The sequence below is a fragment of the Mustela lutreola genome, chromosome 2 (assembly GCF_030435805.1).
Source record: "Mustela lutreola isolate mMusLut2 chromosome 2, mMusLut2.pri, whole genome shotgun sequence".
Lineage (NCBI taxonomy): Eukaryota > Metazoa > Chordata > Mammalia > Carnivora > Mustelidae > Mustela > Mustela lutreola.
Genome location: NC_081291.1, coordinates 3,088,815 through 3,114,516, shown reverse-complemented (window position 1 = coordinate 3,114,516; position 25,702 = coordinate 3,088,815). Strand labels below are relative to the sequence as shown.

The 25,702-nt window shown below is 55.1% G+C and overlaps 1 protein-coding gene across 3 annotated transcripts in view; it reads right to left on the bottom strand.

Moving 5' to 3' along the window:
• The window catches only part of HDGFL2 (HDGF like 2), a 28,752-nt gene that overhangs the window by 1,718 nt on the left and 1,332 nt on the right, over positions 1–25,702 (bottom strand). For 2 of the 3 annotated variants that reach the window (XM_059159530.1, XM_059159532.1), the window contains exons 1-13: positions 19,045–19,226; positions 16,306–16,382; positions 16,064–16,202; positions 9,218–9,409; positions 4,604–4,720; positions 4,432–4,503; positions 3,642–3,810; positions 3,462–3,537; positions 3,065–3,374; positions 1,832–1,929; positions 874–947; positions 629–699; positions 171–272 (exon numbers count right to left, since the gene is read on the bottom strand). In XM_059159530.1, the coding sequence (XP_059015513.1) occupies positions 171–272; positions 629–699; positions 874–947; positions 1,832–1,929; positions 3,065–3,374; positions 3,462–3,537; positions 3,642–3,810; positions 4,432–4,503; positions 4,604–4,720; positions 9,218–9,409; positions 16,064–16,202; positions 16,306–16,382; positions 19,045–19,116 (1,569 nt within the window). In that variant the 5' untranslated portion in view covers positions 19,117–19,226. Of the gene's footprint in view, positions 1–170; positions 273–628; positions 700–873; positions 948–1,831; positions 1,930–3,064; positions 3,375–3,461; positions 3,538–3,641; positions 3,811–4,431; positions 4,504–4,603; positions 4,721–9,217; positions 9,410–16,063; positions 16,203–16,305; positions 16,383–19,044; positions 19,227–25,702 lie in introns of those variants that run through there. The other variant, XM_059159529.1, reaches the window with a different exon arrangement.

Genomic DNA, 25,702 nt, shown 5'->3' with positions numbered 1-25,702 from the left:
GGCAGCACCTTCCCAAGAGCACGGTGCAGCGAACACCAGCACTCTGGCCAGCCAGCACACTGGCGTCCTCCTGGACCGAGGGCTCCGCGGCTGGGAACCCAGGCTCGCCAGGCAGACAGAACCCTGCCTCGCCTGCCACCTGCCCCTTCTACTGCTGGGATCCCACGTACCTTCTTCAATGTGGCCACCACATCTGTGTTCTTCTGGAGGATCTGTGAGGTCACCTGCAGGGTCCCTAGCTCCTCTAACGCATTCAGACACCTTTTCACGTCCTGCAGGGTGGGGAGGGGAGTAAGGAGGGACAGCATCTAGCTGAAGGGACCCTGGGGGCCCCATGGGGCAACCTGGGCGGAGGGCGGAGTATCAAGGGAACCCCAGGACTTGGTCGGGACACAGCACTTGCAGGGCTGCTTGGCACCACCTGGTGGTCATGCCAAGCAGTGCACCCGAGGTGGCCAACCCCGGCCCTCTGAGGCCGACACCCAGGAGAACAATGACCCTGGATTTGCCTCAGTTTCCTGAGACTTCTGAGGGAGCTCCAGACAGGAGGGACGGGGTGAGGAGGGGGGCTGCTTGGCTCAGAGGAAGTGGCTGCGATGTGGCCTCAGTGCTGCAACGAGGGCCTCACCGGATTGTCAACTTTCAGGGCGAACTTGATCTCACTGTGCAGCTTCTGCAGCTTCTCCTCCACGGAAGGTTCTGGGACCAGGAGAGAATGCAGCACCTGGGCCTGAGCAGCACCGAAAGGGCCGCCTGGCCTGACCCCCTACACCTGACTGAGTCCCTCGACCCCTTTGTCAGAGCTGGCCGGGGACCTGCCCCAGCACCGCGCTGCTTGTTGGCTTAGCCTCCCGCCAGCGGCCTGCCCCTCACCTTTCTTCTTCTCCACCTTCCGGTCAGGCGGGAACCCTTCTGACCGCTTCCGGGTTCGCTCCACCTTCGCAGGCCTGTGGAGTCACACCCCTTAGTCCTGCCCTGGACTGCCAACCAGCCACCCGACCCCGGCCACTGCTGTCTCCTGACTGTGCGGTGGGGAACCCGAAGCCACTGGGAAGGAGACCCTCAGGGGGCCCTGGAAGCTGGAGGGAGAGGAGGTAAGGCCTGTCGTGATCGGGTCTAGGCAGTCACCTGAAGTGACCAGGGATGGCGGCCAGGGATTCCTCTGCTTCTTGCCGGCAAACAGTATCAAGTCTCGGAATTATCATCACTATGAACATACCACCGAGAATAAACGGGGACTTAACAGAAACCCGAGTGAACAAATTACGGGAAGGTGCCCCATCCGACACCTGTTGAGGACCGCAGGCCCGGTTCCACAGCGTGGACGCGACACTCTGCTTGGCAGAAGCTGCCAAATTCCCACGGGCAGGTTCCCTCACTGATGCGGGAATCTCACTCGGCCAGCAGCGGGAAGAGGGGCTGCGTCCCCCGCCTTGGCGGGCCTCGGAGGAGTCTCAGAACCACAGGTCTCGGGGAGGATCCCTCCCCTCAGCACTGCTGACATCAGGTGGCTCCCTCTCTGGCGGGTACCCTGGCGCCCCCTCGATGCCAGAGCACCCCCCGTGTGACGACCACAGATACGGCGTGGTGCCGCTTGGGGCAGGATCACGGTCCTGGAGCAATGGCTCCTATGTGAGCTGATGGAGCCCCAAGAAGGAGACACTCGGATCAGATCTATCTCCAAGGCTGAATTCAGAAATCGGAATCGGAAACCCTGCTCCCGTGGGGGTGAGGGGTAATGGGTCCCCAGGAGGCTGAGAACTGCAGGGACTAGCACGGGGCAGGTGGGCCCCCAGGGAGCTGTGGGAGGAGAGGCGAAACGAGTGCTGACCTGGCTCGGGGCCTCTCCTCGGGGCGCCCTCTCTTCTCCTTCTGGCTGGGTCTCCTCGTGGGCTCTGTGCTTTGTGACTGTCTTGCTGCCTTCTTTGCCTACAGTGGCCAGAGGGAGGGCTGGAGTGGCAGGCAGGAGGGGCTCTCCGCCTTAGAGACAGTCTGACACTTCCCGCCACCACCTCTGCACTGCTGGGAACTGGTGCAACAGGCAGGAGGGGACAGGAAGAAGGACTCTGGTGTCCAGTCCGTTCCCCAGGCAACGGCTTCTCAGACCCTAAAAGGACCACTCCCTCGATGGGTGGGGCAGCCCCACTGCACACACTTCTCCTGTGGCAGGGGTCTTGGTCCCCGTTTTGTGATCAAAGAGAGACAGGGAGAGAACAGACTACTGCCCTGCTTCCCCGTCCTCCCAGCACACAGGGCACCATCTAGGAGTCGACAGGCCTGGAAAGTCAGGCTCAGATTCAGGCAGGCTGCAAGGACCAGAGAGCAGGAAGCAGACAGGCCTGTGGGACTGCAGGGCACCTGATGGCCACCACCAAGTCATCAGAGACCTCCTACCTGCTTGTCGCTCACTCAGATTCCCTCCTTCCCTCCCCGCAGCAGCCAGAGCACCTGTGAGCACCTGAGTCAACTCCCGCTCCTCTGCCCATTGCCCTCTAGGGCTACCACTCACTGAGGTAAAAGCCCAAGTCCTCACCCCGATTCCCAAGGCCCCCACACAATCTGCCCTGCCCCCTCCTCACCCTCCCCTCCTCCCTCTTTCTTCCTCACCCACTCTGCTCCAGCCACACAAGCCTCCTGGCTAGTCCCCAAACACATCAGGCCTGGTGCTGCCACAGGACATTTGCAGAGACTGTGCCTTCTGCCTAGAAAGCTATTCCCCCCGAGTATCTTCCTACACCACCTCTCATTTCATTCCAATCCTTATTTAATGGCACCTTCTCAACTAAAGCCTTTAGGATTTACCCTACCTAAAACCGAAAACCTCACCCGACAGCTCCTGCCCTCCGACCCTGCATTCTTGTCCTTAGCAATGAACACTTTGGAACATCTCAGGTTGTTTCCCACACCCTGGGCCACAGCACAGCACTCAGCATGCAGTTGGTGCTCCTTGAATGTGTGGAGTCAGGAACGGACTTGCTGGAAGGGGCGGGCGCGAGGAAGAAGCCCCTCGGTCACCACACCCTCCCCCAGAGCCCAGGCCACACCACGCCCCGATGGTACGCACCTCTCTCTGCAGCTCAGCCTCGGGCCCCGAGTCGGAGGAGGACTGTGGCCCGCGGCCCCGGCCCTTGCGGCCACGCTTCCGGACGGGCTCGCCCTCGTCCCCAAGCTCATCCCCGCTGCTGCCCCCGCTGCCCCCAGGTGGGGCCTCCCCGCGCTCGCGCTCGCGCCTCCGCTCCTTCTCCTCCTTCTCCTGCTCGCGGAGGCGCCGCAGCTCCTCCTCCTGCTCCCGCCGCCGCCTGGCCTCCAGCTCCCGCCGCCGCTCCTCATCCCGGCGCTTCCACTCGCTGATGCGGTCCACCTCGTCACTGTCACTGGGGGTGCAGGCTGGTCAGAGGGCCGCGGGGCCAGGCCCAGCCACGCAACCCTGGCCCATGACCCGCTGGTCACTGCTCACCCACCTGTCACTGCTCGAGCTCGTCGGGGGCCGCTCGGGCTTCGGTTTCCGCCCGCGGGGCTTTGGTGGAGGCTTTTCCGCTGTAGGAGAGGAAGGGGTGGCCCGGTCTACACGGGCACTCTCCCACAGGGCAGGCCCCCACCGCCGGCAGCCAAAGGTGAGGGGCACACCGCTGGGACCATACCTGGCTTCCTGCCCCGAGGCGGTTTCTTTACAGACACGTCCGAGTCGGAGGAGGAGGAGGAGGAGGAGGAGGAGGAGGAGGAGGGCACTGACCTGGCCACAGCCACTGGCTCACCCTTGGCCCCGTCGGATTCTGGTTTGGAGTCGGAATCGGAGGCTGAAGGTGCCTTCTGAGAGAGGTGGGCACAGAGGTGAGAGGAACGCAGGCCAAGGAGAGTGCCCCTTGCAGCCCCCAACCCACAAACAGCCTCCATGGAGAAACCCTTCATGTTGGCCAGGAATCACAGGCGGCCCCCGATGTGCCTGCAGCCACCTGACGGTCCGGCTCAGTGATGGCATGTGACATCCCTAGGCCTCATCTCCTCCTTGGTGAAGCGGGGGAGGCAGAGGAGGGCTACTCTTTTTTCCAGTAGTTAGAGCTCTTTCGACTACAAACGACGGCCTATAGCACTTCACTCCCTTCCAAGGCCAGCGTTCTAGCAACCCGTTTCCCAAACTGGCCTTTACACTCCTCTCAAGAGCGATGGTGTCTCCGCGGTCTCAGCTCCAGGGAAGTGCTCCGCACACACCAAGCTCAGAAACTATGAGCTGAAGCCATCCGTGGAAGCAGAGGTAAAGGTGGAAGATGGCGGGCCCAGGGGCTCCCTGAAGCCTATGACCTACCCTCCTCCAAAAAGGACTGACTCTCACACTGCCTGGTGACCGTGGAGAGCATCTCTCAGGGTTTCCCACAGGCAGTCAGGTGGGAACAAAATCACAAACAACAAAATGACGAAACGAGCAACCTCTACCTTTTTCTTCCGTCCTGCAAGGGGGCCCCGCCGAGGCGCCCGGACCACAGCTTTCTTCTCGGGGGTGAAGTCCTGAACAGAGAGAAGGGGGCGGAGTGTGGGCCCCCTGGCTGACTGCTGCTTGGCTCCCATGCGGGTGTCCACCCTCCCACAGAGCCAGCCACACACTCACCTGGTCACTGGTCTTTTCTGACTCAGATGAGCTTTCTGAGTTCTCCTCCTCTGATGGGGACACACTGGCTTGATCCAGGTCGCTGGAGGCCTTTCGAGTTCGTTTTGACACGGACATCTAGCAAGGGAGCAGCCCAAACAGAGCCACAGTCAGAAAGCCTATGTGCTTGGCAGAGCTGCCTCCCACTTGGCCATTCATACTCTGAAGAGCTGATGTTCTGGAACTTTTGGAAGGCAGCAGGGACCCTTTTGAGGATCTGGTTAAAAAACCATGGATCTTGGGCACCTGGGTGGCTCAGCTGGTTAAACAACTGCCTTCAGCTCAGGTCAGGATCCCAGAGTTCTGGGATCGAGTCCCACATCGGGCTCGCAGCTCCATGGGGAGTCTGCTTCTCTCTCCGACCTTCCCCTTTCTTATGTGCTCTCTCTCAAATAAATAAATAAAATCTTTAAATAAATAAATTAATTAAAAACATGGATCTTGAGGGCGCCTGGGTGGCTCAGTGGGTTAAAGCCTGAGCCTTTGGCTCAGGTCATGGTCTCAGGGTCCTGGGATCGAGTCCCACATCGGGCTCTCTGCTCAGCAGGGAGCCTGCTTCCCTCTCTCTCTCTCTGCCTGCCTCTCCATCTACTTGTGATCTCTCTCTGTCAAATAAATAAAATCTTTAAAAAAAAACAAAACAAAACAAAAAACCATGGATCTTGAACCATGAGGACACTGCACTCAGTAAGAGAATCCAGACCCAGAAGCACCCATCCCGCACGATCTCACTTCCAGGAGGTCCCCAGAGGAGTCCCATCCACACAGAGAGGAGAGGGTAGGGGCTGGGGCAGGGGGTGGGGAGTCTGTGCTTCATGGGGACAAAGTCTCTGTGTGGGGAGAAGGAAAGTTCTGGAGACGGAAGGTGGGGGTGGCTGGAGGACAGTGTGAGTGGGCTTCATGACACTGAGCTGTGCAGTTAAAACAGCAAATTTTACATGTACCTTAGCACAATTTAGAAAAATCAAACCAAGTGTGCTTTCCCCAGAAAAACATACATGTGCATTCTGGAACTAGAGAGTGGTTAAGGCTGCACAAAGCCTGCACATTCCTGCTGGGAATGAACCCCATGCCGCTAAGCGGTGCGTTGTAGAATGGCTACTTTTTACTGTGAATTTCACCTCATTAAAAAAATAAAAATATACAGAAGCACACGTGCACGCATACAGCCTGAATTCAGTGTCGGGGTTCCCGCATTCCCTGACATCCACTAAGAGAAGCCAACGGAAGAATTTTTAAAGAAAATTTAAAGAAAGAACCGAGCTTTAAAGACCGATCTCAACGAGGGACAACCGGGGTCTTTTTAGCCAGCGACTGTGGAGTTACATCACACCTCTCCTCTGCTTTGTCACACCTAAGAAATGCATCGGTTCTCATAACAACAGTCACCTAAGCATGTCCCCTGCTCCATACCCTGTCCCTCTAAAATTCCTGCGGTGAAGCCCTGACCCTCAGGGCCTCAGAAGGAAACAGGGTTTGGGGACAGGGATCTTTAAGAATGTCATTAAGTGGGACGCCTGAGTGGCTCAGTGGGTTAAGCCGCTGCCTTCAGCTCAGGTCATGATCTCAGGGTCCTGGGATTGAGTCCCGCATCGGGCTCTCTGCTCGGCAGGGAGCCTGCTTCCCTCTCTCTCTCTCTGCCTGCCTCTCCATCTACTTGTGATTTCTCTCTGTCAAATAAATAAATAAATAATCTTTAAAAAAAAAAAAAAAAAAAAAAAAAAGAATGTCATTAAGTTAAAACGATGTCACTGGGGGGGCCCTAATCCAGTATGGCCCGTGTCCTAAGAGGAGGAGGTCAGGACACGGACACGCAGGGACAAGCATGCGAGGGTGGCATGCGAGGGTGGGAGGGCGCCGGCCCGCCGAGGAGAGTCCTCAGAAGGAACGAGCCCTGCCGACACCTTGATCTCGGACTTCCAGCGTCCAGGAATGATCCGTGCTACCGTTAGGGTGGCTGGCACACCTGTCCACTAGTGACACACCAGTGAGAGACAAGGTCCCTACAAGGTCGCACACCGTGCGCTCCAGTCAGGAGAGGCAAACTGAAACATTCCGTGTGAATCTAAGGTTACTGTTCTACGGGGGCGGCAGTCACAGAAAGCCGCCATGAGGCCAGTGGGAAGAGCGACAGATGGAGGGACAGACGAGACAGCAAGCAAGAAGCCCCGTGCGCGGAAGACGGCGTGGCTGCTGAGCGGGCAGGGAAGGGCTCCAGACCGGCAGGGCTGCGCCGGCTGTGTCCGGAGCCGGGCCCCACTTCGCGGGCGCCCGAGCCCAAGCCCGGTGCACCGTGCACTCCCCACTCCCTCTTGGGGCAGAGGCGGTCTGTGGCCTCTTCCCAGCCCGCTAGGACAGCACTAGGACAGCACTCGCAACCCAGGCGCTTGGGGAATCCAGTTACGACAGCTCCTGTTCCGTCAAAACTCTTGAGGCAGTTCCAGGGCGTTTCACGCTGGGACATGGCCTGGTTCCCCAGACAAAAAGGCAGGAATCATGGGGATGAAGATGACCCGGGACCCCCCCTCCCCCGCCCCGCAATGTCCACACGCGAGGTGCAGGGGGAGGTGGTGGGGAGGGGCCCGGAGCAGCGAGTCTTGGAAGCCCCGAGAGAACAGAACCCCGGGGGGTGGGGATGAGCCGCCAGGGCTCGGGGCTGGGGTCAGGGTCTGCCTCGGAGCCGTTCCAGGGAGCAACGAGAGGAGCAGCATGAGGGGCCACAGAAACGCGCAAACAAGTTAACGTTAACTGAAGAGAAAAACCCAGAAAGCTGGCCTGGCAGGAAAACCACAGCCTCTCACGGACTGGGTGCACGACAGCTGCGACGTGCTGGTGTCACGGGGCTACCAGGGAAAAGGTCTCTTCATCTCTCAAGTTCTCCCTGGCGTTGTAGTAAGAACTTAGACCTGTTTAATGCAAAACTGTCCCCCCCAACCGTCCCCCAAAAAAAACCCATCTGAGTAAGTACTGACTGACAAATAGGGATTTACCTCTAAGAGGCGGCATCGTCGGGGGCCGGGGGTGGGGGGAGGGGGCGTGGTTTCCTACACGCTTCTGTTCCATGTCCCCGGTAACTGTAAACAGTGGTGATGGGGAACTTTAAAAAATGATGCCGCCATATCATGAAAATGGGAAAAAGCCAAATGCCCAGCACTCTTCATAACATATTGGTTAGAGATCACGCACGTCATATACTACCTCGCAACCACGGAAGACCACGACTTGATACTGTCTGTAACGCCAAAGAAACACTCAGCATTTCACACACAGAGTGTGTGAAATGGGCCTCACGCAGCCACCCCATGTGTGAGGCACACGCGGGATCACGGAGAAACACAACAGGGTGTGTCCGGTCCTCGGCATGGCAGCCCTCCCACATAATGTGGGCGTTTTCCACTAGCTTCTCCACGCTTTTTACACCTTACAACTTACAAGCGTGGTTGATCCTTACGAATGGAACCGAAAGCAAATGTTATTTTTACAAATAATAAAAGGAAAGCCTTACTATGTCAAAGAAGTTGATGATAAATCATAGTCCTTTCATTCTGCTCCCGAATGTTTAAAAGCAGTCAAAAGACAGGCAAGAAAGAGCCTATCTCCAGGAGAACCAAACACCCCTGTCCCCACAGAAATCTGCACACAACCGTGCTCGGCAGTACGTTCACGGCAGCTGGAGTGACACAACCCAGATGTCCGTCCACCGATGAGTGGCTACACACACGTCCAGCACACACCCCTGGGAGCGTCTCTCCACCACGAACAGGAGCAAGACACCAACACATGCTGTCCTGGGGACGGATCCTGAGCCCATGACACTCAGGGAGGGAATCAGACACAGAAGGCCACACGGGCTGTGAGTCCACGTGTGTGACATGTCCAGACCAGACTCATCCATGGACGGGAAGGGGGTTCGGGGGGTGCTGGGGGGAATGACTGATGGCCAGGACAAAGTTTCTTCTGAAGTCAGGGAATGTTCTGGTACTAACCAGTGGTGGTAACTGCACAGCTCTGCAAATGTACTAACACCAGTGAACTGCGTATTTTGAAAGAGGGAGTTTTGTGGTATGTGAATGGTATCTCAATTTTTAAAAAGCATGTTTAAAAAAAAAGCTTGTTAAACATGCAGAAAAATTAACTGCATACTCAGGCTAAGGGCATAATTTCAGCTAGGACGCTCCTGGGAGGGAAAAGCCAAGAGCAAGTGCCTGCGTTCCAGTCCTGGGAGTATCTGTTCAGTCCTGCTGGTGTTGAGTAAAAGGTCGTGTTAATACAAGACAGCATTTCAACTTCACACTAGAGAGCCACGCTAAGTGCACTGCCCTCCCTGAGATGATCATCTACAAGGTGGAAACAGTACTATCTACAGAGCAATACTACAAAAGTTAACAAGATGACGCGTGTACAAGAATAACAAACAAAAATAAATAATATATCAGATAAAACCGTGCATTAAAAACAAGCAAGGCAGGGCAGGGACTGCAAGCTGCTAGAGGCCTCGTGGGGGAGGAGGAAAGGCCAGAGGGAGGCTGGACTGCGGGCTGCCCCCGAGGCTGGGAGCTCCTGCCCCACTCCTACCTTCAGGGCTGCGGCCTTCCGCTTCAGGCCACTGTTGTCACTGCTTTTGTCTGAGTCTGAGTCACTCTCCATCCTGTCGCTGGCCGCTGTGGCGGTCACGGCTGTGACGGCCATGACCCCCCGGACCTCGTCGTCCTCGCTCCCGCCTGCCGGGTCGGCTTCAGGGGCCTCGCTGTCAGAGGAACTCACCGGCTGGGGGGCAGGAGGGGGCAGAGACAGCGAGTCACCATCAGCCTGGGGTGCATTTCCCAACCAGAACGGTGACCCAGAGGACAGAACCCATGGCGGGGTCTCAAATGTCTGGGTCTGGCCTCCTCACTTTCCACATTGGGGACCTGCAGCCCAGAAAGCTCCGAAAATGCAGGCTGGAAGGCGAGATGACATGTGCAGTGGGGGCTAGGGTTACAGATCAAACCTTGGGCCAGTAACTTGGCCTCTCAGTGCCTCCGTTTCCCAAGCTGAGCAATGGGGATGGCGCCATTTTGGCCTCACAGGGCTGTGGCTAGGATGAGGCAGAAGTGGGATGTGACATACTGAAGACAGTGCCCAGACTGGCCAGAAGGCCACCAGAGCTGGCTTTTCTTATTCACCCTCCCGTCACCATGAACACAGGACTGCCAGGCCTGAGCTGCCAGGCACTGTGATTTCTGTGTCACCCAGTGTGCTCGCTCAGGCAACGAGAGCCACGGAAACACGAACGCTTACACGGCACCCCTTCCCAGCTCGCCCTGTGCCAGGCTCGGGACGCACTCAGTCGGGGGTGAGTCAGGGCCTGTGCCAGGCACCGCGCAGGGCAGGCCTCGAGTCCACACAGGTGAGCCCAGTGCGATCCCTGCCCCCTGGGGGCTTACAGCCCTGGAGCAGAGGCCGACAGGGGACATGCAGCGGAATAACGTTACACTCTGGGGACAGGGATAGAGGACAGCACCGGTACATGGGTGCCGGGGGATCAGGAAGAGGTGGGCATGAAGTGGCAGTATTCTGAAGTGTTGTTTTGTCGGGGGGAACCTTGGGAGGGTGTGACATTTTAGTTGAGGAGTCGTCCCAAACATGCAAAGGGGCAGGGGCCAGACAAATTCTGAAAAGCCGCCAACGGCATGAGAGCAGGCTCCCCCCAGACATTGGTGAGGTCAGTGTGGCCACTGCACCTTGAGAGAGGATGGGGCAGAAGAAAGGCTGGCGGGCCAGCTGGGGCTTATACAGGGTCCTGGAGGATCTAGGGGACCTGGCAGATGGCACAACCATGGCCAGGCCCCACAGCTCCCTGGGGCCAGTTTCTGAACTTGTTCTGAATGTCTGACATTTATGGGAGGAAAACATATGAGCCCCAGGCATTTTTAGCCATCACTCCGTTCAGTGCACGCCATGGAACATGCAGCCCAGGAGGCCCTGTGTTGAGGGCCGGAGCTAGATGCGAGCCAGACAGCATCCCTGTCCTCAGGGAGCCCACGCCCTAACAGACAAGGAAACACACAGCTACAAAGCGCCATGAGGGAGGCTGCTGTGACAGTCCTGGGGCACCCAGTGCAGCTAAGCCCATGTAAAACCTGATCATGTTATTCCAAGGTACCTCTTTCTGAATAACTGATTTCTCTCCCTCTTTTTTTCCCTTAAAGCTACATTAACTTTTTTTTTTTAAGATTTTATTTATTTATTTGATAGACAGAGATCACAAGTAGGCAGAGAGGCGGGCAGGGGTTAGGGGCGGGGGGAAGCAGGCTCCCGACGCAGCAGAGAGCCCGATGCAGGTCTCGATCCCAGGACCCTGAGAGCATGACCTGAGCCGAAGGCAGAGGCTTAACCCACTGAGCCACCCAGGCGCCCCAAAGCTACATTACCTTTTTAAAGCTACATTATCTGCAAACAAGGCGAACAGCCACAAACTGAGAAACACAACGTGGGCCGGCTACAGAAAGGAATGCTTCTCGGCCATAAAAAGGAACGCTACAGCATGGATGAACTTCCAAAACATGCTCAGTGAAAAGAAGCAGGGTGAAGGACCAAACAGGATTCCCTTTATGTGAAATATCTGGAATGTGCAAATCCACAGAAATAGATAGATGATCAGTTCTCGGGGGTGGAGCAGCTAGCCAGTTCAGTCAGTGGAGCATGCCACTCTTGATCTCAGGTTTGTGAGTTCAAGCCCAATGTTGGGTGTGGAGCCTACTTAAAAAAAAAAAAAAAAAAAAAAAAAAAGACTTCTCAGGGGCTGTGGGGAGAATTGGGGATGACAGGTAATGGGGAGGGGGTTTCCTTGTGCGGTGATGGAATGTTCTGAGTTAGATAAAAAGAGATGATCACGTGACACTATAAATGAATAAAAGGCACCGTGGAATATGGCTAAAATAGTCAATTTCCTAAATTAAAAAAAAAAAAAAGGGAAGTCACATTCCCTTAGCGTAATCACTGGTAGGGAATCAACAGGTCGGAGTGGCGCGTGCGCACTGGCCAAGAAAAAAGCGGGGAGGACAAGAAGGAAAGGAGAGCGCACGGAAGGACCTCCAGGGCACGCCGATGGGACACATGAGTGGAGACCAGGACTGAGAAGCAAGAAGTGGAAGCGTGGGCTTAACCGGGGCCCCAGGAGGGAAGGAACCTGCCAGCACTGGAGAGAGGAGGTCCCGGCACCACATCAGTGTGGAAATGCATTCAGAGCAGAAATGTGGGAGCCAGAGTGGGGGCTGCCAGAGGGAGTACGTGGGAGGGGACCCAGGCTGCCCATGACCTCTTTTAGGAAGCCCCCAGTCCTTTCCGGGTCATGAGCCCCCCCGGCCTTCACCTGGCTGGGTTAATAAGTAATAGGTGAGAAAAATAAAGGCCAGGTGTTGACAGGACCTTGCACTCAGCTCCGAGAACCTGTTGTCTCCCCTGTGGAACGGTGACGGGCCCGATCTGTAATGGCTGATGAAACTGAAGGCTGCAACAGTAAGTAGGTCGAGCCCAAACCCTAGGCGCCGGGAGAGGATAATCCCACTTTCTCGGTGGACTTCCATCATGCCTCGTGCCAGGGGGTGGGTTCTCTTCACAGCAGCCCCGGCAGGGAGCAGGGAGACATGACCCGTTCTCCATGGCGGGGGTAGCACAGCAGCTTGGAGGCCAAGTGACTAGGCCCACGGGTCTTCTGTGGAAGGATCGGCTTCATGGCGGTAAGAGCAGACACTGGTTTGGGGCAAGCCCCGACCCCAAGCTCCCCATCTCTCTCTGGGTGTACCAGGTACGAACTGTCACCCTCATTTTGCCGCCGAGGAAAAGGTGGACTGAGAGCTCAGGATCACAGCAACGATGTGACAGAGGCGGGAGGCCAGCCAGGTCCGTTCTAGCCTCTAAGTCCAGGCCACTGGGCGCAGCTACTGCTAATTAAAACCCCTAGAGGCACCTGGGTGGCTCATTGGGTTAAACCTCTGCCTTTGGCTCAGGTCATGATCTCAGGATCTGGGATCCAGCCCCGCATCGGGCTCCCTGCTCGGCAGGAAGCCTGCTTCTCCCTCTGCCCCTTCCCCTACTTGTGTTCCCTCTCTTGCTGTTCTATCAAATAATAAATAAGATCTTTAAAAATAATAAATAAATAAATATATAAATATAATCCCTTCTTGCTTCTGCCAAGCTCCCCACTCACTAGGGTCCAACTCGTGCCCCTCACATCTACCCAGGCGGCTGGGGCGGCCAGGCAGCAGGGGTGAACGGGTCTGTCCCACAATTGGGAAAACGGACTCTCTGGGAAGGTAAGTAACTGGCTCTACCCTATGCCTATAGATAAAGCCAGGAATTCTGGATCTCCTGGGGTCAGCCCATGGGATCTCACTAGTTTTGGGGAAATCCGGTCCACACAAGACAAGCATGATGTACAGAAAGGAACCAGGAGACAAAGGCCAAGAGCCAGCCAACCTCCAACCACCGAAGCCCGATGGTCAGGTGAGGGGGTTGAGCATTCGTTTCTCTCACTGCCTTAATGGATCAAGAGGGTGACTCAGGTGGAAAGGGAAGGTCAGGTTCAGCCTGGCCTCATTCCCAACTAGCATCTCATCAGCTGCTCAGCATTGTGCCGTTTGCTCACAGGGCTCCCCCAGCAACCCTGTGAAATGCTGACACTACCAGGACCCTCGTCTCTAATGAGGAGACTGAGGCTCAGAGAGGTGATGCGGTGCCCCAAGGCTCACAGTAAGCAAGTGCTAGAGCCAGGACTCGAACCCAGGTCCCGACATTCATACCACAGGGCTCTTAACCCTAGACCCAAGGTAGAGATTATTCTCGGGGCCCTCCTCCGGCCTAAGACACGGGAGGCCTGGGCTTTAGCCCCAGCTCCCTTTCACCAACTTGAGAACCGTGCACAGATCCCTGTCCCTTTTCCTCTATGGAGGAACAAGCATACATTTCTAGGATCCTTCTAAGTCAATGGTTCTAAACCAGAAATGACTCTTGTTCTCTTGGAGGCATTTGGCAATGCCTAGGGACAACTGAGGCTGTCAAAACTGGGGCACTTCTGGCATCTAGTCAATGGGGGCCAGGGTTGCTGTTAAACATTTCACAGTGCCCAGGAGCACCCCCTCCCACCCCACCCTAAAATGATGTAGCCACAAATGTTGAAAAACCCTGGTCTATGTCTAAGAGATCTCAGATTCTAAGTGGGTCCCTCTGGGCTTCAGTTTACTTACCTGGAAAATGGGAAAGATGCTACCTGCCCAGGCTCCTCTCAGGATTACTGTGTGGACCAAAGGACAATGAAGCTGGAACCACACTCAGATACCACTTTGTACCTCCCGCCTCGGCAAGGAGATGCGTAAACAGGGCTTGCTGTCCCCTCTTAGAGGAAGAACCAGCTGAGTTAAGCTTATCGGAAAGAATGAGTCTGTTCTCTGCATGCAAACCAACACTCAAGATATATTTTGGGGGCGCCTGGCAGGCTCAGTCAGTGGAACATGCAACTCTTGATCTCAGGATCATGAGTTTGAGCCCCACAATGGGTGTAGAGGTTATTAAAAATACATTTTTTAAAAAAAGATGTATTTTGGAGGACAATAAGTAAAATTTAGAATTCTATGCCTTAGAAGGAAAAGTTGCATAGATTTCATTATGAATAGAGAACCTCAGAGAATGTACAAGGAAAGAGTAGCTATGGTTATCCTGACAGGACGTGGCAGCAGAGTGACCAGGAGACAGGGCCAACTGTTCACTATCCCTACGCACCTTTGTATCTTTTCAATTTTGTGCCAAGTCTGCGTTCCCACAAGAAACTTGAAGGCTGAGCAAAGAGACCGCTCAGGTACCCGGAAAGAGCTGCTTCCGAAAGCATGCCTGCGGCCTGGCTCCATCAGAAACGTCTAGGCTGATGCCCAGGCCGATGAGTTGGAAGGAACACCTCAGGGGTCCCAGGCCTGAACCCCTGAAAGCCAAACCTCCACGGGTGGGGCCCATGAATCTGCATCTTAAACAGACCTTCAGTTTAGAGCCATAGGCTCCAGCAAGACAAGCTCTCACACTTAACAGCTACTTCTCAACCTGGGGAGTCTGTGTCAGGCCAGTTTAATGTCAAGGTTGTACCATTTCTGAGTTTATTTCCTCGAGGGCAGGCATCTACACAGCACTTAGCAAGCCGTGGGTGTGCAATAAATATTAAATGGTGTGATGATTCACCAGGAGTAATAAGCTTAGGATGTAACCAACAGCACTTGAGCCAGGGCCAGAAAAGGATCACACAGAACTAACTGTCGTGAAGACCTTCCGACCCACTCACTCACAAAACCGAGAGACGAGGTAAAAGCAGAACACCACCAACATCCACTAAACGTGAGTCTTGCCCCCCGAGAAGGGGCTGCCAAACCCTCAGCACTCAAGAAACATCTGGTGATAAACCCTGAATCCCAGACCGTGAGCTCCCAGGAGGCCAGTAGTGGGACTGCTTCATCTCGGACTGCCACAGAGCAGTGCCTACTGGGTCGGCGGTGGCTGAGCTCACACACAGACTCTCTCGGTGCCTCCTGCATCCCTGCCCACAGGCCAGGCCGCAGGCCCTCTTCTCCCCCAGCAAGGATGCTCTGCCCCTGCAGTCAGTCCACTTGGCCTCCCAGCCAACCTCATGCCCACCCCTCCTGAAGCCAGACTACTCTGGGTCCCTGTGCCTCCTGCAGAAATCCAAACCACGCTGGCTGAGAGCAGAGCAGAGAACCCCAGCCCAGCCGCCCCTCAACTGCATCTCTTCCCAAAATGTCCAGAGCAAGGTAGCTTTCTGCCACCTTTCTGCAGCCTTCCGAGGCTTTCCACAAATTTCTCTTCTGAATGCCATCTTTCCCTGAACATTTGTCACTGAGATGTCATCTCTGTGCTTTTTGGCACTTATTTCCCATCTAAGCAATAACTCCACCATCGACCAACCACAGCCTCTTCTCAAGGCTAAATTCTGGCAGTAAGGGGGAAGGGAGGCGCGTCACTGACAGAAAAAAACTTTTTTTCTGAGAAAACAAAAGGTTTTTTAAGAGCCACAGAAATACTATTATAAATTCAAGCTAACTGTAGAGCACTGGGTTTCACCAGGGGTGGCCCTCCAGCCCTCCATGACCCCAGGGGTACTCGTCTAAGTCTGGAGACGTGGATGGTGGTCACGACTTCGGGGGGTGGGGTGCCACTGGCATGGAGTGGGTGAGGCCAGGGATGCTACTCACCCCACTGTGCCCAGGACGCCCCAGGACACCCCGAAAGAGAACGGTCAGCAGTGCCAAGGGAGGCTGAGCCCTTGCTCCTTTCCTATGAGACAAACTGAGACCACCTGTGGCGCCCAATGTAGCCAAGCGCCAGGCATGACTTGGATGCCCCAGACGCCACATCGGTCACTCTCCATCCCCAGGTACTCACCAGAGGAGCGCTGTAGCTGGCGTGGGGATTGTTCTGGATCTCCCACAGTCCCTCATTGAAGCCTTTCCTCTTGTTGGGTTTCCCGTACTTATCTTTACATTTGTCGTAAGGAAACAGGTCCTTGGGTCCCAGGAAGGCTCTGGAGAAAGGAACCATGGGGCCAGTCCCAGGTGAGTCAGGCCACCCAGGAGGCACCAGGAGGCACCAGGTGGGAAAATCAAGCCCCACCTGCGGAAACTTACGTTTCGTGTGTACCAAAGAAGAAAATGGGGTACTTGTTGGGCGGGGGCTTCACAGCACCGTCGGCGATATCATCGATCTGCAGTGAGAGGCAGGTCAGGGCGTGGCTGGGGGACACCTTCACCCCCTGACCCAGGAAATCACCAAGAAATCAGCTAAGTTACTTGGCGTAAGCATGCTGGGAGGAAGGGAGCCTTTGACTGAGGGAGACACATCACCTTCCAGCAAGGCATCTGCATTCTTCTAGGAACACCCCCCCCCCCAGCAGTGCATACCTGTCCACCCACCTCCCCAGAGTGTTTTCTCTGCCTCCAGGGTAGGTGCTTCACCTGAGCAAAGCTAAATATGGTGCCCTGAGCAGCCAGGAGGTGGGGGGGGGGCAAGCTCAGCCTCTCCGCGCTTCCAGGACCCTCCCTCGGGACCCCTCCCGCAAAAAGGTGATCGGGTGGTTGATCTCCCAGAAGCTGTAGCTGCCAGCTCCAAGGATGCAGAGGGTGGGGGGTGGGCTGCAGGAGACAGGCCCTGAGCATCCAGGAAGTCCCACCCTCTCCCTACAGGCCCATGGGCCCCGGCAGCTGTCAGTCACCTCCCCACAGGAGGCTAGCAGCCCCTTCACTTCCAATCAGGTGCTTGGAAATGTTCCGGGCTTCGCGAGCTGCCAGGAGGGGGTAAGGAGGACAGGGGGAAGCTGGTACACGCGAAAGAAGGGAAGTGCCCGCAAAGTTTCATGGCTCTAGAGTCCCCCCAAAAAATAATCCAGAGAAAACTAGGTTAAAGTGAGTTCTCTGGTCCCCCTTCATCTCTTGCCATCCTCTACCATGCCTGGGGGCTACTGGAACTTTCCCGTCCCCCTCACCCAGCTTCCTTCCTCAGCTCTCTGGGCTGCTTTTCAAAGTCCTTGGTTGGGGTCAGGAAGCATCCATCTCAAGCATCCCACTGCTGCACAGAAGCTTCCCCAAACTTCACCTCCTGACAACGGGCCTGCCACGCCTTCCCAGCCGGGCGTTTGCTCGGGCCTCACCAAGGACCCGCCTCTGCGCCTGAGGCTCAGGTATCCCAGCGGCAGCACCAGCTCCAACGGTTGTCAGGACTGCCGGCCTGGTCAGTGCCCCTTCCCGGCCTCCTGTGGCAGCCTGTCTGCACCCAGACCCCCAGCTCTGCGTGATGCCCTTATCCGTCCTCCCACCCTGGGAGGGGGGTGCTCCAAGGAGCAGGGAGTGGGGCTGCCATCGCAATACTGCCTCAGTTCAGCCCCATCCTTCCCATGCCCCTGCTGCTGCCTGGGCCTCCCACCCCCCATCCCCCAAATTCCTTCAGTCCTGTCATGCATATTCCACCAGCCTAGGTCCTGGGGCAGCTTTATTCCCAAGACCTGGGGATGACACCCGCCAGCTCCCTCCTCCACATGGGCCTGCCCGGGATAGTGCCTGGGAAAGCACTCTCTGGGACCTCCACCCTCAGGACCCCGCCAGACCGGCACCCCTCAGACCATCTGGGTTCCCTGGATCTCAGCTTCTACCCCGGATCCCCAAAGTCCCCCTGGCTCAACCTCTTTCCTCAGATGCTCTCTCTTTTGGGCTTGAGCCCGAAAAGGATCTGATTCAAGAATGAGGGAGGACCACTCCGCGATCTCCCTCAACCTCACACCCAGCCGGCCTCCTCCACCAGAGGACAGAGGAGAGGGTCCTCATAAGGGCACCCGCTCCCAGGGTCCCTTAAGCAAGTCTCACTCCAAGCTCTGGTCCTGACACCCCCCATTATCAGAGAAGTCCCCTCTGCTTCAGCCACCGTGTGAACACAGCGCCCCCCGGGGCAGCATCTACCCTCCCTCACCCCCTCAGCCTCGACCCCTCTCCCCTCCTGCACCGCTCTCCAGCCCTCTCTCTCGCACACGGCCTGGGGCCCCACCTGACATCTTCAGGCCGCGGCACCCCCTTCCCCTCAGTGGGATTCCTCTCCTTAAGCCCCACGTTCCTCCGCTCTCCTCACACCACCACCTCCTTCAAACTTGAACCCTGCCTCCTCCTCAGGCCGCAGATCCCTCAAACCCCACTTCCCTTGGCTCTGGATCTCCCCGCAGCCCCCCCGCACCCCTGCGCGGGGCCCCTCAGGCGCGGGCCCCCAGACCCCCAGCGCGGACTCCCAAGTCCGGGGACCCCCCAGACCCCGGCGCGGAGCCCCCCCAGGCCCGGGGACCCCCAGACCCCGGCGCGGACCCCCTCAGGTGTGGAGACCTCCGGACCCCGGCGCGGAGCCCCTCAAGGCCGGGGACCCCCAGGCCCCCGCACGGAGCCCCTCAGGCCCGGGGAGCCCCAGACCCCGGCGCGGATTCCCTCAGGCCCCCGGACCGCAGTCCCCGGCGCGGCTTCCCTCAGGCGCCGGGACCCTCAGATCCTCGCGCGGGCTCTCTCAGGCCCCCGGACCGCAGACCCCGGCGCGGCTTCCCTCAGGCGCCGGGACCCCCAGACCCCCGGCGCGGCCTCCCTCAGGCGCCGGGACCCCAGACCCCCGCGCGGACTTCCTCACGCGCTGGGACCCCCAGACCCAGGCGCGGCGTCCCTCAGGCGCCGGGACCCCCAGGCCCCCGGCGCGGGCTTCCTCAGGCCCAGGATACCCCCCAGGACCCGCTGCGCGTGTCCCTCAGGCCGGGGACCCCCAGACCTCTGTAGTAAGGATCCCTCAGGCCCGGGGCCCCTGCTGCCCCACCCCCCCTGCCTGGCCCATCTCCCGCGCGGCCTCACCCGGGCCGGCCAGTGCGGGTAGCCCTTCATCTTGGCGAACACCAAGTCCCCGGGCTTGAAGGCATGCGGCATTCTGGCGGCGGGAAGCCCAGGCCGCAGGAAGCGGCGGAGGCAGCGGCGGCGGCGGCGGCGGCTTCGGCGGCGGCGGCGGCGGCAGCGGGAGGCGAAGCCGGGGGCGGGAGCGGGGCGCCGAGGGGGCGGGGGCGGCCTCCTGGGCAGAGGACCGGCGCGTGCTTATTGGACTGCGCGCCCCCGGAAGTCCCGCCCTCCGGCCTTCACGGGCGGGAGGCGCCGTCGCTCAGGACCACGTGCGGGGGATAGAGGCGCACGGGGACCAATGAGAAGAGGGGTTGGAGCAGAGCAAGTTAACGGGATTGGGTAACGGGTAGATCCAAGGGGCGTGACCCAGAGGCCTAATGGGAGCGGGGCGGAGGTTATGGGAGGTGAAAGGGGAAAGGTGGGAGGAGGGAAACGGAGACTTTCGGGGAGTGGTGAGGCGGGTGGCCAGGCGGCTTAGGGGCGGAGCGTAGGACAGGGGGGCGGGCAACGAACGGCCACAGAAGGAGGGCTTTAAGTAGGAGGCAGGTCATTGGCCACCACCGAAAGAAGGCCTACTCCGTGTAGGGGGCGGAGCACAGAAAGCCTCCCGCTCCCGGGAGCCGGTTGGCTACCACTCCAGAAGGCCTCAAGGTAGGGAGCAGGCATTGGCTACCATGGGGGGGCGGGGCTTACGCAGCCCTTCACCATTGGATAAAGTGATAGAGGTTCAACTCAAAATAGGGACGCGCCGTTGCCGGCCCGAGGGGCGGGGCTGGGGAAGGGGCGGGGCGTGGGGGAGTTCTTTGGGTAAACAGCCAGAGAGTGCGCGGGGGACTCTTTTTTTCACTCCGCGAAAGGTTTTGAGCACCGGATGCCAGGTCCGCAAGATACCCGATATGCCTGTTCATTCCAGAGAAATGTGTTTTCGTCCCGCAAGGCAGAATGCCATAACCTCTGTGCCTTAGTCTACCCACCTATAAAATGGGGTTGGTAACGGCACCCATCCTTGAGGGCCGTAAACGTGAAGTGCTCTCATCATCCCTAAAGCCTTGCGGACTGCGCCTGGCCGTCGTTAATACTGGGAGCACCAGATGCTGCTACCTCCTCTGTTAACTTCGCTCTTTTTTTTTTTTTTTCTTTTTAAAGATTTTACTTATTTGACAGAGATCACAAGCAGGCAGAGAGGCAGGCAGAGAGAGAGGGAAGCAGGCTCCCCGCTAAGCTACCCGATGTGGGGCTCGATCCCAGGACTCTGAGACCATGAGGACCTGAGCCGAAGGCAGAGGATTTGACCCAGGCGCCCCTGTTAATTTCGTTCTAGTGACCCTTGGTAGGAACTGGAGGTAAAAGAGCCAGAGTGCTTAGGAAAATGCTGAGTAGTCGGGGAGGGGCCAGGGCGGGTTTGGGGCTGGTAATTTAGGTAGAGACTCTAGAGACTCGCAGGGCAATAAAGATGGGCCAGTGGAGTGAAATGGATACAGAGAAGGCACGCAGGGCCGAGGGGATAGCAAATGCAAACGTCTGAGCCAGAGAGGATGGAGCACGTGAGTGCGTCCGTCGGGGATCTGTCCTAGTGCCTTGGGAACGGGTGTGAACAGTCTGGCTTTTATTTTAGCTTCTTGGGAAAACATGGGAGAGATCTGATCACAGGGTACAAAAATAATACTTTAGGGCGCCTGGGTGGCTCAGTGGGTTAAGCCGCTGCCTTCGGCTCAGGTCATGATCTCAGGGTCCTGGGATCGAGCCCCGCATCGGGCTCTCTGCTCAGCAGGGAGCCTGCTTCCCCCCCCTCCTCTCTCTCTGCCTGCCTCTCCACCTAATTGTGATTTCTCTCTGTCAAATAAATAAATAAAATCTTTAAAAAAATAATAATAATACTTTAGTCTCGATACATCCTTATGCACATGAAATACATCTGCAAAAGACTTTTTTAAAAAGTGAAACATAGACTTAACCACATGATCCTAGGAATCTACCCAAGAGAAATGAAAACACACTCCCCACAAAAACCTGTACAGTAATAGTCATCACAGCATGATTCACAACAGCCAAAAAGCAGAAAGACCCAAGTGTCCGTTGATATGTGAGTGGGAAAAACAAATGTGCTATATCCTTGCAACGAACACTATTCAGCAATGGAAAGAAAAGCAGCACTGACACAAACTACCACCGGGAAGTGCCCCCAAAACACGAGAGGCAGTGAAATAAGCCAACCAAGAGGTCACATACTCTCCATTATCATATGCTATTTGATGGAATGTCCAAAAAGGGCAAATCTTTCAAGACAAAAGTAGTTACTTTGATCTAGGGTTAGGAATCCAGAGTTAAATTTATAATTTCATACAAAGGGCAGTATAAAACATGGAAATGTTTTAGATTGTGGTGATGGTCTTACTACTTTGCAAATATAAAATGAAATTCTTTTAATTGTATCCCTAAAACATGAAATTTAGGGGATGTGAATTATTTATCAACACACCTTTGTCTAAAAATGATTTCTCGGGGGGCATCTGGGTGGCTCAATGGGTTGGGGCCTCTGCCTTCGGCTCAGGTTATGATCCCAGAGTCCTGGGATTCAGCAGGGAGCCTGCTTCCCCCTCTCTCTCTGCCTGCCTCTCTGCCTGCTTGTGATCTCTGTCTCTCAAATAAATAAAATCTTAAAAAAATAAAAACGATTTCTCCGGCCGAGAAGAGCTATAAGTTAGAATTGTCAGATAAAAATCAGAATGCCCAATTAAATCTAAATTACAGATACACAACAGATACCTTTTCAGTGTAAGTATGTTCCGTTTGGCTCATGCAATATTTGTGACATACCTATGCTAGAAAATTACTTGTTACACGTCCAATAACATGCATGAACCTTGAAGACGTTCTGCTCAATGAAATAAGCCAGATGCAAATGACAAATCCTGAAGGACCCCACTCCCAGGTGGTCTCCAGAGGAGTCCCAACTGCACAGACAGAGAGGAGATGGTGGGAGCCAGGGCTGGGGCAGGAGGTGGGGAGTCCGTGCTTCATGGGGACAAAGTTTCCATTTGGGGAGATGGAAAGTTCTGGAGACAGAGGGTGGGGGTGACAGCAGGATGGTATGGTGTGCTTCATGCCATCGAGTTGCACAGTTAAAAATGGTTGAGGGGCGGGGCACCTGCGTGGCTCAGTGGGTTAAAGCCTCTACCTTCAGCTCAGGTCACAATCCCAGGATCCTGGGATCGAGCCCTGCATCCAGCTCTCTGCTCAGCAGGGAGCCTCTTCCCTATCTCTATCTCAGCCTGCCTCTCTGCCTACTTGTGATCTCTGTCAAATAAATAAATAAAATATTTTTTTAAAAAATGGTTGAGGGGCACCTGGGTGACTCAGTGGGTTAAAGCCTTTGCCTTCAGCTCGGGTCATGATCCCAAGGTCCTGGGATTGAGCCCCGCATCGGGCTCTCTGCTCAGTGGGGAGCCTGCTTCCTCCTCTCTCTCTCTCTACCTGCCTCTCTGCATACTTGTGAACTCTGTCTGTCAAATAAATAAATAAAATCTTAAAAAAAAAATAAAAATGGTTGAAAGGGTTAATTCTATGTATATTTACCACTGTAAAAATATAATTGATCAGGGACGCCTGGGTGGCTCAGTTGGTTAAGCGGCTGCCTTCGGCTCAGGTCATGATCCCAGCGTCCTGGGATCGAGTCCCACATCGGGCTCTTTGCTCCGCAGGGAGCCTGCTTCCCCCTCTGACTCTTCCTTCCACTCTGTCTGCCTGTGCTCGCTCTCATTCACTCTCTCTCTGACAAATAAATAAATAAAATCTTTAAAAAAAAAAAAAAAAATATATATATATATATATATATATATATAATTGATCATAAATAACATCCAATAGAAATACCTAATTCGGGACGCCTGGGTGGCTCAGTGGGTTGAGGCCTCTTGCCTTCAGCTCAGGTCATGATCTCAGGGTCCTGGGATCGAGCCCCGCATTGGGCTCTCTGCTCAGCGGGGAGCCTGCTTCTTCCTCTCTCTCTGCCTGCCTCTCTGCCTTCTTGTGATCTCTGTCAAATAAATAAACAAAATCTTTAAAAAAAAAAAAAGAAAAGAAAAGAAATACCTAATTCATAGTTCCTTAAAATGGTTAAAATTGTAACTCAATGTTATATAGATACCATTCAGGTATTTTGGTTTTTTTGTTTGTTTTAAGATTATTTGTTTATGTGACAGGGGCGCCTGGGTTGCTCAGTGGCTTAAAGCGTCTGCCTTCGGCTCAGGTTATGATCCCAGGGTCCTGGGATCGAGCCCCGCGTCGGGCTCTCTGCTCCGCGGGGAGCCTGCTTCCTCCTCTCTCTCACTCTCTGCCTGCCTCTCTGCCTACTTGTGATCTCTGTCTGTCAAATAAATGAATAAAAATCTTAAAAAAAAAAAAAAAAAAAAGATTATTTGTTTATGAGACAGAGAGAGAGAGAGAGAGAGCGGGCGCAGCAGAGGAAGAGAGAGAAGCAGGCTCTCTGCTCAGCAGGGAGCCTGATGCAGGGGTGGAACCCAGGACCCCGGGATCATGACCTGAGCCTAAGGCAGACGCTTAACCAACTGAGCCACCCAGGTGTCCCAAGTATTTGTTTTTTTATCTGAAATTCAGATCTAGGGTGCCTGGGTGGCTCAGTCGATTGAGTGGCTGCCTTTGGCTCTGGTCATGATCCCAGAGTCCCAGGATCGAGTCCCACATGGGGCTGCCTGCTCAGCCCGGAGTCTGCTTCTCTCTCTGACCCTCCCTCCTCTCGTGCTCTCTCGCTCTCTATCTCAAATAAATAAATAAAATCTTAGAAAAAAAAAAATCAGATCTCATGGGGTGTCCTGTATCTTATATATGCTAAATCACACAGGGGCCAAGTGTGGAAGTTGAAAAAGGAATGAAGATGGTATGGAGGGGCCTGAATTAGATATAGAGAGAGAGACTGAGGCCTGAGGGCCAACGGGGGCCTGACTTGCCTGAAGTGAGACATGGAGTGCAGGGGCTCAAATGCCTCTTCTGTGGGCCCCCCCTTTCCAAAGCCCTCCTGATTCTGCACACGCTTTTTCCCCAGACTCTGAACCAGGCCAGAAAACCAGACTCCAACCTCATTGAGCCACATTGAGCAGCTGGGAAATGATGAAGCTTTGATGAAAGCTGGGGCCAGCTTGCTCCCAGAAGGTGGGGAGGGCCCCCCAAAGTGGCAGGAGGAGGCAGGAGAGGATCCATGTTCTCCTGCCAGATCAGAGGCCTGTGAAGACAATGGTTGATCCCTTAGTCATCACCTGGGGAGGTGAGGTTACTTCCTGTTCCCTAAGAAACGGGGCCTGGCAGCAGGCCAGAAGAGGCCAGTTAGAGAGGGAGCTACCACTGACCCCCCAGAACAGCAAGAAACAGCCCCCTCCAAACAGCAGGCCGCCTGAGCCCCTACTGTGTGCTGCAGGCTTGGTTTGCTCGGGGACTATCATGAGGAAATATTTACCACCCATTTAGCCAAGTACAAGAATGAGTAACATTTACAGGGCCCACCTGACTGAGTCCATAGAGCATGTGACTCTTGATCTCAGGATCATGAGTTTAAGCCCCACCTTGGGTGTAGAGATCATTTAAAAATAAAATCTTTAATAAATAAAAATAAGTCTTCAAACAATCAGTAACATTTATTGAGCAAACAATATGTTCCAGACCACATTATTATTATTTTTATAACCTTTTTAAGATTTTATTTGAGAGAGAGAGAGAATAAGAGAGAGAGAGCACTAGCAGGGGAACAGCAGAGGGAGAGGGAGAAGCAGACTCCCCACTGAGCAGAGAGCCCAATGTGGGGCTCATTCCCAGGACTCCGAGATCATGACCTGAGCTGAAGGCAGACACTTGACTGATCGAGCCACCCAGGCGCCCTTACCTGTTTAGGGAACAAATTACCACAAACTAAATTGATTTTTTACCATTTTGGAGGTCAGAAATCCAAGGTGAGTTTCAATGAGCTAAAATCCATGTGTTTGTGAAATTGCACTCCTTCTGGAAGCTCTAGGGGAGAATCCGTTTCCTTGCGTTTCCCAGCTCCTAGAAGCTATCTGCTTTCCTCAGCTCAGGGCTCCTTCCTCCATCTGAAGACATTTTCCCAAAGAAAACATATAGATGGCCCACAGGAACATGAAAAGGTAATCAACCAATTATTAGGCAAATGCACAATGAAACCACAAACGATCACCTGATACCTGTTAAGACAGCTTATTATTAAGACAAGAAACAAGTGTTAGTAAAGATGTGGCAAGATAGGAATGCTCATGCATTGCTTGTGGGAATGTAGGTTGGTAGAGCCACTATGGAAAAACAGTATAAAGGTCCCTAAAAATATTAAAAATGGAAGTACCAGGGCGCCTGGGTGGCTCAGTGGGCTAAAGCCTCCGCCTTCGGCTCAGGTCATGATCCTGGAGTTCTGGGATTCAGTCCCACATTGGGCTCTCTGCTCGGTAGGGAGCCTGCTTCCTCCTCTTCCTGCCTCTCTGCCTACTTATGATCTCTGTCAAATAAATAAAAGCTTAAAAAAAAAAAAAGGAAGTACCAGGGGCACATATGTGGCTCAGTTGGTTGAGCCCAGAGTCTGCTTGTCCCTCTCTTGCTGTCA